At 38.1% G+C, this 15341-nt stretch overlaps 1 protein-coding gene and 1 long non-coding RNA gene across 12 annotated transcripts in view; one reads left to right on the forward strand and one right to left on the reverse strand.

Moving 5' to 3' along the window:
• Window positions 1–15341, forward strand: part of PDZD2 (PDZ domain containing 2) — a 462289-nt gene that overhangs the window by 384523 nt on the left and 62425 nt on the right. For all 10 annotated transcript variants that reach the window (XM_077116902.1, XM_077116903.1, XM_077116908.1 and 7 more), the window contains 6 exons: window positions 1803–1922; window positions 2743–2857; window positions 6869–6942; window positions 7073–7298; window positions 8743–8860; window positions 10568–10700. In XM_077116902.1, the coding sequence (XP_076973017.1) occupies window positions 1803–1922; window positions 2743–2857; window positions 6869–6942; window positions 7073–7298; window positions 8743–8860; window positions 10568–10700 (786 nt within the window). The remainder of the gene's footprint in view (window positions 1–1802; window positions 1923–2742; window positions 2858–6868; window positions 6943–7072; window positions 7299–8742; window positions 8861–10567; window positions 10701–15341) is intronic.
• LOC143647195 (uncharacterized) lies at window positions 1633–8544 on the reverse strand. Of its 2 annotated transcripts, none has more exons than XR_013157907.1 (5): window positions 8462–8544; window positions 4848–5003; window positions 4441–4593; window positions 2068–2186; window positions 1633–1901 (listed from the first exon to the last, which is right to left on the reverse strand). It is a non-coding gene; the product is annotated as an uncharacterized LOC143647195 (long non-coding RNA). The 2 variants fall into 2 exon arrangements; XR_013157906.1 differs by having other exon boundaries at window positions 4441–4596.

Here is a 15341-nt window from a genome sequence, read left to right on the forward strand (position 1 = left end):
GTGATTAAAGAGTCCTAGGAGAGCATGTGGTCAGGCAGTTTAGTGGGAACAAAGAGAGGGTTTCGCCACCATGGCAGCCACAGACGTCTAATGTTACGAGGGTGATTTCTTAAACTACCTGCCAAGGAAACCTGACCATATATAAACATTAATTTCTAGCCAGCTTCTTGAACCAGGAAGCATAGACTAGAGAAGAAAATTATGCAGAAGAGTTTTTCCCTTTTCAAATTGTCCATTATCTTGTGTCTTCTCTTTTTATTTCCTTTTTTGTTTTCTCCCAAGCTTTCTAATTTTTTCCCCTTGTACTCTCCACCTCCATACAAAACTATTATTTAGAGGGACTCTATCCAACAGAACCTTTCTACAGTAATGGAAGTGCTCTAGAATCATGCAGTCCAGTAAGGTCATCACTAGTGACATAGGTCTATTGAGCACTTGAGAAGTGGCTAGACTGAATGAAGACTGCATTTTCTATTTTAATTTCAATTCATTTCAAATTAAGTTCAGATGGACACAGGTGGACATGGCTACCCTATCGTATAGCATGGGCCTGGAAAGTGTGGGCAAAGGGACAAAGGAAGCGTACAGGCCTTTGATTCCAGTTGGTTGCCAAAGGGGAAATGGAATGAAGCGATGCTGGAGTTTGGTAATCAGAGAAAGCTCTCTAAAAAGTCCAAGCATGAACCTCTACTCTCTAGGATTGAACACCCATGGGCTATTCTAGCAACCTCCATTATGGTTTCAGTAAAAAAGGGAATAACCTTGCCAAGCCCACATCATTTTTTTAATGAATCAGTCTGGGAGTCCAACAATCCTGGAAGATACTGTGTAAAATTACAAAGCATAGTTGTTCTAAATTGCTAGGAACATAGAAACATCATTGGCAGGCATCTCCTTTCTGCCTTTGAACATAACATGCACACATTAAGGATTAAAAAAAATGTTTTGATATCTCCTGTTAAACATGAAGTGATTTTTTTTTTTTGCTTATGCTAGAATATCTGCATCATTTAAGGAATTTATTATTCTAAGAAAAATAACAAGGTGCTAGATTGGAGAAATGCTTTAGTAGTAAGATTAAATGTATCACTTGTTTATTTGCAAATAAGGTTCCCTGCTTATACCTGTGTGCATTGTGGGATGGGCAGAAAGAAGAGATTGCAATTTGAGCTGCCATGTGCCAGGAAGGAAGGGTGTGGCTTATGGAAAAATGTTTTATTTTCCAAGTAGTGAGAGATTAGAACTGAAGCTGTTGCAGATTCTCGGCAAGATGTTTAATGTGGACTAATAGTTGTCTGGATTTGTGGTTTGAGCTTTATACAAAGCAAGGGCTTGCTGAATTTTTGAATGAGTGATATAAACTTAAAATGGTGATACTTTCTAACCATGACTATGACATGAAGATGGGGGTGGGAATGGCTTCCCAAGGAGAACCCAGTCACGGATGGTCGTCCTGCATCTCCAAGGCCTTGTGGTTTTTTCATTCCTGACTCAGTTCCAAAAAGCAAGAAGCAAGATCTATGGAATGTGGTTGAGGAAAGAGAAACACAAGGTGTTTGAGGTTCCAAGCAGTCCTTTATGTGGAGAAAGAAGGCATGACAATCTGTTGCGGTGTCTAATCTACACTGTTATTTATAGTAAGCTTTCTTTAAGCCACTGGGAGAGGGGAAGCGGCGGGGAAATGACCATCCAACAAAAAAAAGATAACTGAGATTTTCGGGTCTGGCTGTATTTATTTTTATGCCAGGGGCCACGGCAGGATAAATGAGAATGTCTCTGACTTAGCTGTGTGCTGCTTTTAGGAATACCACATCGTGAAGAAGTCTACCCGCTCCTTGAGTACTACCCAGGTGGAATCGCCCTGGAGACTCATTCGGCCATCTGTCATCTCCATCATTGGGCTGTACAAAGAAAAAGGAAAGGTGAGGTGTTTTCTGTAGGCTGTTTTTGCCCTCCAGGAGAACATGAGCATATTTTTAAAAAAATTTTAAAAAAAAGGTTACTTTTTATTGTTGTTGGTTTTATATGAAATAAGATCAAAATTTAAAGAGGGATAGATTAAGTTACCTCTGTATACAGTTGAGTGCATTCCCTGGCATTCTGTCCTGTCGGTCTCAGAGTGTGAGAATGTCCTGCCCTCTTTGCTCTTGGGAGGGAAGAAACCACTAGCCCCTGGCTGCTGTGACCTAAAAGAGGGTGGAATTAACGCCTCCAATTTTTAACTCTTTTGTAAGAAAAGCAAAACCTGCAGCACCAGGGAAAACCCCTGTCATGCTTTTAAATGAATTTCATAGCATTGTCATGATCACAAAAATAATGATACTAAAACCTGATACTCTACAATATCAAAATATCCACTTTAACATCATACAAATGGAAAGATGGAAGTGAAAGAATAAAACAAAAGCTGTACCTGTATAGTGTGAAATGACTCTCATCAGCTATTTAGTTGCTCCATATGAAATCGACAGTTTGGGAGGTCAGTAATTATTGAATATTGGCAATTTCATATGTTTCCACTTAAGACTTTCTCCCTTTAATATAATGCATGACCATTGCGATGCAAATAGATCTGGGAAGGGGAATGGGGAAGGAAAGGTACGCTTGGATTTATAGCTGCTTGATTAGCATAATTGCAAGCCTGGTTGGAAGGGACACCTTCAGTTAAATGCTGGAGTGGAAAGCTACCCGAGGTAAAATGCAAAACTGTCAACCTGGATCTCCATCTGCTTTGGGGTGCAGGGCCTTGGCTTTAGCATTGCTGGAGGTCGAGACTGCATTCGAGGACAGATGGGGATTTTTGTCAAGACCATTTTCCCAAATGGATCAGCTGCAGAGGATGGAAGACTTAAAGAAGGTAGGAGAAAGCCTCTTGGTGGTGCTCAGTAAATGACAGTGAACTTCAATTCCATGAGAATTTGTCCCTTTGCAAGATGTGACATGCATAGCACAGTACAAATGCCAAGGGTTTGGGACTTGAGAAATCCTGGCTTGGAACTGACCTTACCACATTGGGTCCTTGGACAATTGATATAACCTGAGTTTCAGTCTCTTTAGTTGTAAACTTAGAATATTAATACCTACCTTGAAGAACTGTGAGGATTAAATGAGATAATAAATGAAAAATAGCTTCCTATTTTTATTAGGCTCTTTTAGTACCTATTGTCCTTTTGATTCATAATGATGAATACAAATTTTGAGAGTTTGCGGTACATTCTTGCCTCAGGAAGTAGAATATTTCACCATTAGTCGATGTTTAATATCTTGTTAAAAGTACTACCATGTTTGATTCCTGGTGCCTGCCCATGTGAAAAAAAAAGAAAGAAAGAAACTGCCACATAGTTTTATTCCCAAATGAACATCTTTTGTATGCTCCACAGTACCTTCTATTTTGCCACGCATAAATATAAAGTAGTCAGTTGCTTTTGAATATAATTTAAAGCAAGATTGAGGTACCCAATTAGACATGATAAATTAAAATCTTTAAATGCTAAAATTGCCTTATATATTTTTTAATATTTACAAAGCACTTCCACATATTTAAATTATTTCATTAATCTCATGACATGCCTTTCAAGTAGGCATTTTGAGGAGATTATTGTACAAACAAGGAAACTGACACTCAGAAATGTTAAGTGACTGGCTGTCCCACCCTTAGTAAATAAGGGTGCAATAAATAAGGGCAAAAGTAGAATTCAAACCCAAATTTTCTGATCTAAGTTCAGGTTACCTTTCACCTTACTACTGCTACCTACTTAAATACAGGAGAATCTGAACTCATTCCTCATTCTGGAACATATCATAATACTCAAGAAAATAAAATTTCAGTAGGTCAAACTTTCCTTTATGTACTGAAACAGTAGTTGCTTTTACTGAAGAGAAAAAATATATAGATATATATATATTTTTTGCATGGGCAAACACTGGGAATTGAACCCGGTTCTCCAGCATGGCAAGTGAGAACTCCGCCTGCTGAGGCACTGTGGCCCAATTGAGAAAATCTTTTTAAACCATGGGTAGTGGGCATATCCCAACCAGACAGACCTTTATATGATAATACATCTTCCTACATCATTTAAGGGATTTTCAAAAATGGAATTGCTGTGTCTATTTGCAATGAAATATTTGTCTGGATGAAGACTCTGTATTTATAAAGCAAAATCATCACCAACTTCTGAATATATTTTAAATGCCATTCACCAAAACATGACTCCTGATTTTATTTTAACCTCCCTTAATATGCTTCCTTCATGAAAGATTAAATCAGAATTTTTCTAGTTAGCTTCAAAAATGCTATCACAGTTCAGTTCAGCTGGCCCAAACTGTAGGTGGTGGTGTGTTAAACTTGCTTTTTTTTAAAGAAGGAAGTGGAGTTCCCCTTTTTAGGCAGAGGGAACTGTAGAAATCTGTATGCTACTGATAAGATGGGACTGGACTTACAGCTCCAATGGTAGAGTATTTATTTTTCTCTCTTAGTAGTAGGGTTGACTCCCAGGTGTTATTTGTGTCTAGTTTCAGAACAATGTAAAATTCAAGCAGATCCTTTTTATAATGGATGTGCCATGTGTTCACTTGATTGAGATTCATCCTGCACTGCTGGTAGATCAGAGAAAAACAGAAAAAAATCAAGGTTAGGAAAGATTAACAGCACTCAATTTTCCTAAATCCTGTTTTATCATATGTGTTCATTTCTAAGAAATGCGTGTCAATGGAGTGGATTTTCAACCTATTAAATTATATGTCTAAAAAGAATCCTCTATAAACTTTTAAGAGCATGTGCAATCATTTGAACATTTCTATCCTTTCCTATGTGGACATAAAAAAACCAAAAATATAAACTTCCTCACCTTGTTGAGTAACTGTCCATGCCAGGTGATTTTTAAACATAGATTATTTCACTTATTTCACTACTTCTATAATTGCGTTGAAGAGAAGTCATAGACATCCAGAAGTGAAAGTCTTCTTGGCAACATGGAAGAGGACTCCCAGGGTTGAATCCAGACCTGGCACCACGGAATCAACAATTCCATCCAGACCAAAATGGGGGAAAGAAGTGTAATTAATAAAGTTTCAGTGGCAGAGAGAGTTCAAATAGAGTCAAGAAGCTACTCTGGAGGTTGCTCTTATGCAGGCTTCAGTTAGACCTTGCTACCTATCATAACCTGCCAACCCCCAACCAGGACCATTCTAGCCAATCCTAAAGAACACCTAGGGCAATGTATAAGATTCCACAAGGGTTCCATGCACTAGAGTAACTTTCTAGACACCTACAACCTCCAGATGGGTCCCTAGTCCAGATAAATCCTGAAACCTAGCCCAGCCTCTCCAGAACATCAGATAGTTCCATCTCCCAACTCCATATTAGTGACAGACCCTTCCAATTTGAAAAATTTAGAATCACCATAGCCCAAATACCCCTAAAGAAAGGGATGGAAAGATTGAAAGTGATGGTGGAGTTATACAGAGAATATAGGACCTAACAGATGAACATGAATGCTGAATCATTAAATGGATATCTCTTTTAGTCTCCAGTATTTTAGAGCAGCTGGAAGTAAAAACCTAAAATTGTGAAATTGAAACCCATGTCAAACTCTGAAATATGTTCTACGACTAATTATGGGTGCTGTGCTTTGAAATTTATAGCTTTTTTGTATATATGTTATATTTCACAAGAAAAGAAGGAAAAAAAGTCGACTGTGATGATAAAAAATATTTAAGCCCTCTAGCCTCCTATATTCTGGCACAGCTAGAAGGGAAAATGTGAGAAGTTCGTATGGTAGCCCATGACAAACTCTGGGATCTGTCGTGTAACTACTTGTTGAAGAGCGCTTTGAAAACTATTCCTTTTTTTTTTCTTTGCTTTGTATATATGTTATACTGTATAATAAAAGAAGTTATGAAAAAAAAAGTCACAGAACAAATGCATGGTACATTTTTGTCACTCATCTACAGGGTTCATCTCTTCTGTACTGCACTACTATGTAAATTTCATCTGTTCTTCTCTTTGGGACATCTTTGTACTGTTTCTGATTAACTACTTTCCAAAACACAGACTGTCATCAGAGTACAAATCAGAAATGAGCTCTGATAAATCAGCAGAATATTCAAGTTCTTCTCTAGGCCCAGCAGATACTATCAACAGTTTGAGAAATGACCTAACTATACCTTCTCAGAGTTGAAGATGAGTCCAGAATGGATGGATGGATAAAGCTAGATTAGATAGAGAAATTTGACATTACCCTATAAGAATCTCTTAGATAAAAGCATGTAGTGATTTTCCAGCTTAATGACGGAATACGAGGTACAGAATCAATGTGCAGAAACTTCTCGACTGTAAACTGGAGGTGGGGCTGCCATTCCTCAACAAACTCTCAGCAAATCTTTTGTCTCTTTGAAACCATTTTCTATATACATGGTGATGTTCCAGGCCAGGACAGCTTGTCTTTGTGCAAATATAAGAGTGACTTCTCGAATACTGTGTGTGTTCATGCTTCATTGCCAATGGGTTTTGAGTTTTTAAACAATGACTATGAAGAAAGCCTTGGCACTCGGTTTTGTTGTTTGTTCTCCAAGTGTACAGCATCTAGTATCAAACTTGGCAATGACTACAGCCTAAGGTCTTAATGCTTCTCATACTAGTTTTAATTAAAAATTGAGATACAGAATTGCTGCTAATGAATATGAATTGTCATTAATTCTTTCATTTTGATGACATTGCTGGGAGCTAACCTAATGAAAGTGGATTGGAATGACAGAAGTCATTATACAGAGTAGTAAATTAGGGACCACACGGTATCCTGTTCTACTACTGACCAAGCAATACTAGTACGTTAACTGATGTTAATGTAATTCTTGTGTTTGGTCACAGGAGATGAAATCCTAGATGTAAACGGAATACCAATAAAGGGCTTGACTTTTCAAGAAGCCATTCACACTTTTAAGGTAATAGCATTCTTATTGATCTACTTTATTCTTTTTTTCCCCCTTTATTCTGGTTTTGGTTTGATGAGATATTTTTCACTCTTTGGTAGAACAGTCTGAATATTTTAGTCCTCTTCTCTTGTTTTCTCAGCAAATACGGAGTGGATTATTTGTCTTAACGGTGCGCACAAAATTACTGAGCCCAAGCCTCACCCCATGCTCCACACCCACACACATGAGCAGATCCAGCTCCCCGAACTTCAACGCCAGTGGGGGAACCTCGATGGCAGGCTCCGACGAAGGCAGCTCTTCATCCCTGGGTCGGAAAGCCCCTGGGCCCAAGGACAGGATTGTCATGGAAGTGACACTCAACAAAGGTGAGATTAGCCAGTCCTCACTTTCGTTGCAGTCTCTTAAATAACAACTTGCAATCTTTTTTTTTTCTTTTAGTGACCTTCTCTTTTTATAAACAATTTTAGTCACATGCCATACAGTCCATCCGAAGTGTATAATCATTGGCTCTTGGTATAATCGCAGAGTTGTGCATTCATCACTACAATCCATTTGAGACAGTATTAGCTCAAAAAGAAAAAAATCCCACACCCCTCCTACCCCCCTATTATTGACATTTAGTATTAATATAGTACCTTTGTTACACTTGATGAAAGAATATTACAATATTACTGTTAGCTGTAGTCCATAGTTTCATTAGTTGTATTTTTTCTTATATACCACCCTATTGTTAACTCCTTGTGATAGTGACATGCATTTGTTCTAGTTTGTGTAAGCATGTAATCTGTTTGGGGGGTTAGTTTTAAAAGAATTTCTCTAGGAATTGTTCTTTTGGAAGACTCTTCTATCGGTATATGGGTTCTCTAAATGGACAGTCAGATCAAAAGTAGAGATTTTAGTCATTTTACAAAAGGAAACAGAAATTACTAGTAGCACAAAGTTAAACTCTCCCCAAATGTCTTCCACTTTTATATTCATTTATGTAGAATTCATATGTGATATTGGGAAGTACTCATAATGGTTCAGCATCATTAGACTCAAAAGAGTTCTGATATGATGCCTTTAAATGGGAAGCCATTCTTATTAAGTTTTATCTCTTGAACTTTTCCTGTTGTTTTTACTAATTTTTGAGCAGTGATTTCTCAAAGTAGTGATATGTAGATGCCTACTGTTTAAAATCACTGGCTGTCTGATTTCTCAATACAGACACCAAATGTCTTCGGTTAAAAACATCACTGAATAGTTTAATTCTAAGGCTAACATAAAATTTTAAAGATGACTGAACAAAACATTTATAGTTACCTTTTGGATATGAATACAAATTGAGAATACAGTTAACATCAGTAACTAACAGTCATGAGTAAATACCAAGTTTTACTGGATTTTTTTTCCATCTTCGTTTCCTCCTCTTCCCTCCCTACTATAGAAATGTTAATGAGCAACTAAATAACCAAAAGATTAGTTGTTAAAAAGAGTGGTAAAAGAAAGCCTAAAGTTGTATTTCCAGAATTAGAATGCAATACTCTACCTGTCTCCAAAACCAGATTTGAGGAGGCTTTATAGTCAGAGCAGGGAGTGGACGTTGGGTAATCCACAACGCCTTGGTGCCCGTGGGTCAGCAGTGACTTACTATATGAACCAACAATGGCAGGGTTGACAGAGAAGAGCAGGATTTACATTCTGAGTCTGCTCAAAAAATAAGTGGTTATTGGTCTGAAGAAATTTAATGTGGTTCCAAATTACTTATACTTGTGTTCCGGTTATTGTGCAATTATTGGTTCTGTTTTCTTTAAATGATGCCTCTCACAGAGCCAAGAGTTGGACTAGGCATTGGAGCCTGCTGCCTGGCTCTAGAAAACAGTCCTCCAGGTATCTACATTCACAGCCTCGCCCCAGGATCAGTGGCCAAGATGGAGAGCAACCTGAGGTATGTAAGCCTGATGGTCCAGGGTTCTGGTGTGCTTGTGATTATGGGGATGTGCACATGTTAAAATACCTGCTCTGTTACAGTCCTTTGTGAAATTCTAAATCTTTGTTTGGTGTTTTTTTTTAATGGAATTCTAAATTTTTGTACTATTTACAATAACAGCCAGAATTACAAATTAGTAGCAATCCATATGACAACTTAATATACGTGAAATTTGGGTGAATTACACAACCGTGGATCTTGTTACTGTAGCACTCCCAAGCCTATCTACTTCTTCTATTTGGGCTGAGAAGCTAGGTTTCAGAAAGTTGACAAAATACGGCTCTACTCGAATATCTTATGATTGCCTAAATATTTTCTTCCATTTTTATATTCATTTATGTAAAATTTATATGTGATATTGGGAAGTACTCAGCATCATTAGGCTCAAAAGAGTTCTGATATGATGCCTTTAAATGGGAAGCTATTCTTATTAAGTTTTATTTCTTGAAGTTTTCCTGTTGTTTTCACTAATTTTTGAGCAGGGGTTTCTCAAAGTAGTGATACCTAGATGCCTACTGTTTGAAATCACTGGGTGTCTGATTTCTCAATCCAGATTATTGGGTTGTGGCATTAAAGAGATGTATGGGTATGCTGATTATATAACAGATGTATAGATGTTCTATTTATACAGTAATTGCAATGGGTCTGTGCCCACCAGAACTTCACAAGAATATACACGTATTGCACAAAGTACCCTGTGCAAACAGTATCACATTTCTCCCCTGTAAGCGTCTATGTCCTTGGGTGGTTGAAGAATTGTCAAAATGCCATTCCTTGAGCTTGCCATTTGGGGACTCTGTTAATAGATTATATTACATTTTTAGTTAATCATCAGAGCAAATTTCCATTGGAAAAAAAAATTAGCAAATCATCCAAAGTACATTAAAGAAAATATACTTTTAGAACCCAAGGAAAAAAATCCTTTAATGACATCCCAAGATGATGTTTTTTCTTGAATGATTCCATATGTCTGGTGCCTGCCAAATGAACATTCTTCAAACCCCATATAAAGAGTCTTTGTTCTCCAACACTGAGTTCTCTCCCTATAATTTGAAGTCAGAATGGGCAACTTGTCCCCAACTTCTCATTTGTTCAAATTTGAAACATTTTTATGAATTCTTGGGTAACCTTTGAGCTTCAGATGTTTCTTCCTTAAGTTATATTCCAATAATCATTTCAAGATGGTAAGAAGAAAGAAAATGGTGGTGGCTGAGGGACTATCCATGAAGATCAAGAGTCAGATCTGAGTTCAACAGCGTGTGACATCTGAATGGGACCTCTCTGAGTCTGTGGCCTTATCTACAAAATGGGAATAATAATAACTATTCAAAGCATTGTTATGTAAATTGCTTAGTATAGTGCCTGGCATGTAATATGTGTTCAAGAAATGGTACCCTTCATTGCTGCCCTAATTATCAATTTTGTCTAACTTTACTGTTTCTGAAAATGCCAGTACAATACACATCATGGCCTTTGCAATTTCAAAATCTAACTTGAAATTATCTGAAATCTGATGTGAATGTGTTGCTTTTTCACATGTACACAAAGATGAAAGGATGTCATTTACTTCTTTAAACTATTCAGGAAAAAAATTCATATTATAAACCTTTCCCAGGAGGAAATCTTTTAAAAAGCTGTTACTGTTGGTTCTGTTGCCTTAACTAGCCGTGGAGATCAAATCCTGGAAGTGAACTCAGTCAACGTTCGCCATGCTGCTTTAAGCAAAGTCCATGCCATCTTGAGCAAATGTCCACCAGGACCCGTTCGCCTTGTCATCGGCCGTCACCCTAATCCAAAGGTGAGGCGTTTCAAATTGTTCTTCCAGGGAGATGACTTGGTTATCTGTCCAGTAGCAGTAAAAGATTTGCACTGGTCCCTCCTACACACTCCTGTGACCACACATACTCTTTGGTGAGATAGCTTACTCAACCTGGGACCACAAAATGGCCAAATAAATTGATACACATGGGAAACAAGTCATTGACCCTAGACTTCTTCAACTTCCCAGCCTTACAAAATGAGAAGCCTATTTTGTCAACTTTATCGTTGAATTTAAAATTGGGTGTGGGGAAGATAGGAGTGCTGGGCTCTGACTAACCACCATCTAACTGTTGGATCTCTGGTGAGATACCCAACCTCTGGCATTCTGCATCAGGAAAACGTTGGATGGTCTAGATGATCTGTATGTCTCTTACAGTTTTAAGGTAAGGAATCTTTTTTTTTTACCATGATCTTTTGTTTGCCCACATATTGGAAATTCATATATGTTTGATATGAAGTAGTTAATTTTTAAAACGGGTTCAGTGAATTTTAAATTGATTTCTTTCAAGTATGAAATAAGAAAGATTGAAACATTATGAAAAATTCTTATAGTTGGGAAGATGAGAATTTAAAATTTAAATTAAACCTGGAGAATTTGCTTATTTCACTTAATGACCTTTGCATCACCATAGAATTTGTGAAGTGCTAAATTCCTCAGACACACTTAAAGGCAAAATAAATGTCTTCAGATTTGAGAAGGAAAATTTCTTCCTCAATGGTCATTAAACTGTTGATCCAAAAAAAAAAAAAAAACCTATTTATCCTCTCAAGTGACTATCTCTAGCAAATTCAGATAAATGGAAATAAGGAAAAACTTGGCTTTGCAAACCAATTGCTTATTTGTAAATGTTATCCTGTGAATTTTGCATCTATCAATGTTGAGGGAAAATAAAACCCAGCATTTCAAAAAACTATAATGGAGAAGTTATTTGTTAAAACTGTTCAATATTGTAGAGCATCCTCTTTTTCTGTCTAATGGACCAAATTCTCAAGACTAATTTTTTAATTCATGCTAGGATCTTTTCTATTGACTCCTCAAACAAATGTTCTAAATCTACCTAAACAGCATAAATACACATTTAAATTTTCCAAGCCATAACATTCAGGTGTGTTCACTTCCTCTAAACACTGGATTTGTTTGTTACACTAAAGATACATTCTAAAAGTGGGGGCTCCTTTATTGATTTGTCTAATTTGGGCACCCCCACGGGAAAGAAGAATCACTATATACATGCACATGTGATCTTGACCCAATTGGACATACAAAATCACTGCAGCTTATCTCATTTTCTGGTTGTGTAGATACTTAGAGAGTCTCCTGGTGAGATGAACCATTAAAGGACCTTCTTTTGTAACATGTTTTAGTTGGTAGGGAGAAGGAAATATATTTTAAGTCTAATGTTAGCAGCTCACCCATGGAACAAAAGACTTGTGTACTGAAAACTGCAAAGCATGCTGAAAGAAATTAAAGAAGACCTAAATAACTGGCAAGACATCCATGTTCATGGATGGAAGAGTCGTTAATATATGTCTGTCAGAAAGTGATACTTAAAGAGAAGTCAGACCTCTTCGATACAGGGTTGCCAGTCACACAGGCGCCGATGAAAAGATGTTTTACTCACGTAGAGAAGAGATAGAAAAAGGTCACCTTCACTAGTGGGCACCGTTTCCTGTAGCCTGTGTGTCTCAGTCTGTGGTAGATGCAAGGAGGTGTTCTATGCACAGCACCCCTCTCTTGTGTTCCTCTGTAGTGGGGGAACCCCACTCCCTCTCTGTCAAGGACAGATATACCAGTATGGTTTGAGCTGGATGTCATAAAACATGCTCGCCAAACTTTCTTCAGTTAATATTTACATATGCTCAGGACAATAGGGGGAGGAATGTACCGGCAGTCCCTTTATCTACTAGAGGATTGTGTTTTATCCCACTGGCTGACACGCCTGGTCCTGAACACAGGATGTATTTGTGGGTCCCAGGGAAAAGCAGCTGACCACACTAGGACTGCCCCCTACCACAATGTGTCAATATTACCCTTGGCAATATACAAATTCAGTGCAGTCTCTATTAAAATTCCAACAACCTTTTTTGCAGAAATGGAAAACCTGATCCTCAGGAACTGCAAAATAATCTTGACTAACCAAAACAATCTTGAGAAAGAACAGGTTTCAAAAATCAATTCCTGATTTTCAAGAGTAATGGTAATCAAAACAGTGTGGTACTGGCACAAGATTTACAATTAGATCAGTGGAACAGAATTGAAAGTTCAGAAATAGACCCACATATCTATGTCCAGCTGGTTTTGACGAGGATGTTTAGTACATGCAGTGAAGAAAGACTAGTCTCTTCAACAAATGGTATTGGGAAAACTGGATATTCACATAAAGAAGAATGAAGTTAGACCCCCTACCTCATACCATTTATAAAAATCAATACAAAATGGGCCAAGGACCTAAATGTGAGAACTAAAATTACAAAACTCTTAAAAGATATCATAGGGGAAAATCTTCAAGACTTTGGATTCAGTGATGGATTCTTTTGGATGAGACCAAAGCATAAGCAACAAAAGAAAAACAGATAAATTTGATTTCATCAAAATTAAAACTTTTGGGGCAGGCCATCGTGGCTCAGCAGGTAGAGTTCTCGCCTGCCATGCTGGAGACCCAGGTTCGATTTCCGGTGCCTGCCCATGCAAAAAAAAAAATTAAAACTTTGTGCATCAAAGAAAATTATCAAGACAGTGAAAAGACATCCCACAGAATGGGAAGAAGTAGTTAGAAACCATATGTCAGATAAGGTTTAATGTCCAGAATATATAAAGAACTCTTACAAGTTCAATAATAGAAAGACAACCCAATTTAAAAATGGACAGAGGACTTAAATAGATGTTTCTCCAAAGAAGATATACAAACAGACAATATATACATGAAAAGATGCTCAATATTATTAGCCATTAGGGAAACGCAAATTAAAACAAGATTTTACTTCATACCCACAAGGCTATTATTTTAAAGAGTGGAAAACAAGTATTATAGAGAATGTGGAGAAATTGGAACTCTAGTGCATTGTAGATAGGTATGTGAAATGATGCAGCCAGGTGGAAAGCACTTTTCTCCTCAAAAAGTTAAATATAGAATTGCTATATTACCTAGAATCCCAATTCTAGGTATGTACCCAAAGAGAGTGAAAGGGTCACAAACAGAGCTTTTACACCAATACTTATAGCAGCATAATATGTAGCCGAAAGCTGAAAACAACCCAAGTGTCCATCAACAAATGAGTGAATAAACAAAATGTAATACATACACACAGTGGAATGTTATTTGGCCATAAGAAAAATTGAAGCCATGAGACATGCTGCGACATGAAAGTACCTTAAAAACATTAATCATTTACAAATTCACAGAGATAAAAGGCAGATTGGTGGTTCCAGGGGTGGGGAAGGGATGCAAGGGTGGGTGAGGAAGGTAAGTGTTTGCAAAAATAAAATAATCCTTGTTAGAGAATTTTTACATTTATTTCTAAAGGAAACAGGGTTTGCATTTGATTTATCATATATTTGGAAACTGGAATTCTGACTCTAAGTTTTATACTTTTTTTATAGCACATAGTTTACCTGCAATTATTAAAATTATTTTGTGAAAACAAAACAGTGGAACAGAATTGTTCTTTCCTGTGTCCCTCTGGCCTTTGTAATCCAGACTGTCAGTCAACCCTTAACCTAAATCAAATTCATTCCCTGAACATTTATTGAAAATCCACTGGGCGTCAGGCAATGCCCCAGGTGCCAGGACAACCAAATGCAGTAGAATGTACCCCTACTCAAAGAACCTACAATCTACCGGCGGTGACCTCCTTCCCTGGAGAGAAAGCAGCCCTCTTGAAGGAGTAGCGCTGCCACCGCTGCCAACCCCAACCTGACATCCCCACAGTAGAGGTTAAATCGATTACAGCTTTTCTTTTGAAGCCCAACATCGCAAGCTGCCACCGCCATAGCCACCTGGGAATAGCCTGAAGAGGAACTGGAGGAGGACGGTGGCCCGCAAGGCTCCTCGCAGAAAACGCAGCCGGGATGTTTTTGAGCCAGGTGGTGGGCATATCACTGTGATCATGAAGACTCTTCAGTGGGGGTTTTGAATTAACAAATGGCAAAGAGAGCAGAAAGGCTGCAGGCCATATTATGCTAAGTCAAGGATACGGGGAGATAATTAACATAGCAACTCTGGCAAGTTTAATAGATAAGGGAACCAGTGCTGAGGGAGAGGTTGGATCATGAAACTAACAAAAGGACAGGCTTCACAACAACTCTATACAGTACTATCATAATCTACATTTTACAAATGAAGAGACTGAGGCAGAAAAAGGTAATGTAGGCTTTCCGGAGAAGATGGCGGCTTAGTAAGACGCGCGGGTCTTAGTTCCTCCTCCAGAAAAGCAACTAAAGAAACAGAAACAATACGAAACAGCTCCCGGAGCCACGACAGAGACCAAAAAGACAACGTACCCCATTCTGGAACAGCTGAACGGGCAGGGAGAATCCGCTGCGGTGAGATACCCGAGGGGCGCGTGTTTTCCCGGCCGGGGCGGCTGGCGACTGGGGTCCCCTCCACGCACGTGGCTC

Source organism: Tamandua tetradactyla, chromosome 9 (genome assembly GCF_023851605.1).
Source record: "Tamandua tetradactyla isolate mTamTet1 chromosome 9, mTamTet1.pri, whole genome shotgun sequence".
In the NCBI taxonomy this organism is placed as follows: Eukaryota; Metazoa; Chordata; class Mammalia; order Pilosa; family Myrmecophagidae; genus Tamandua; species Tamandua tetradactyla.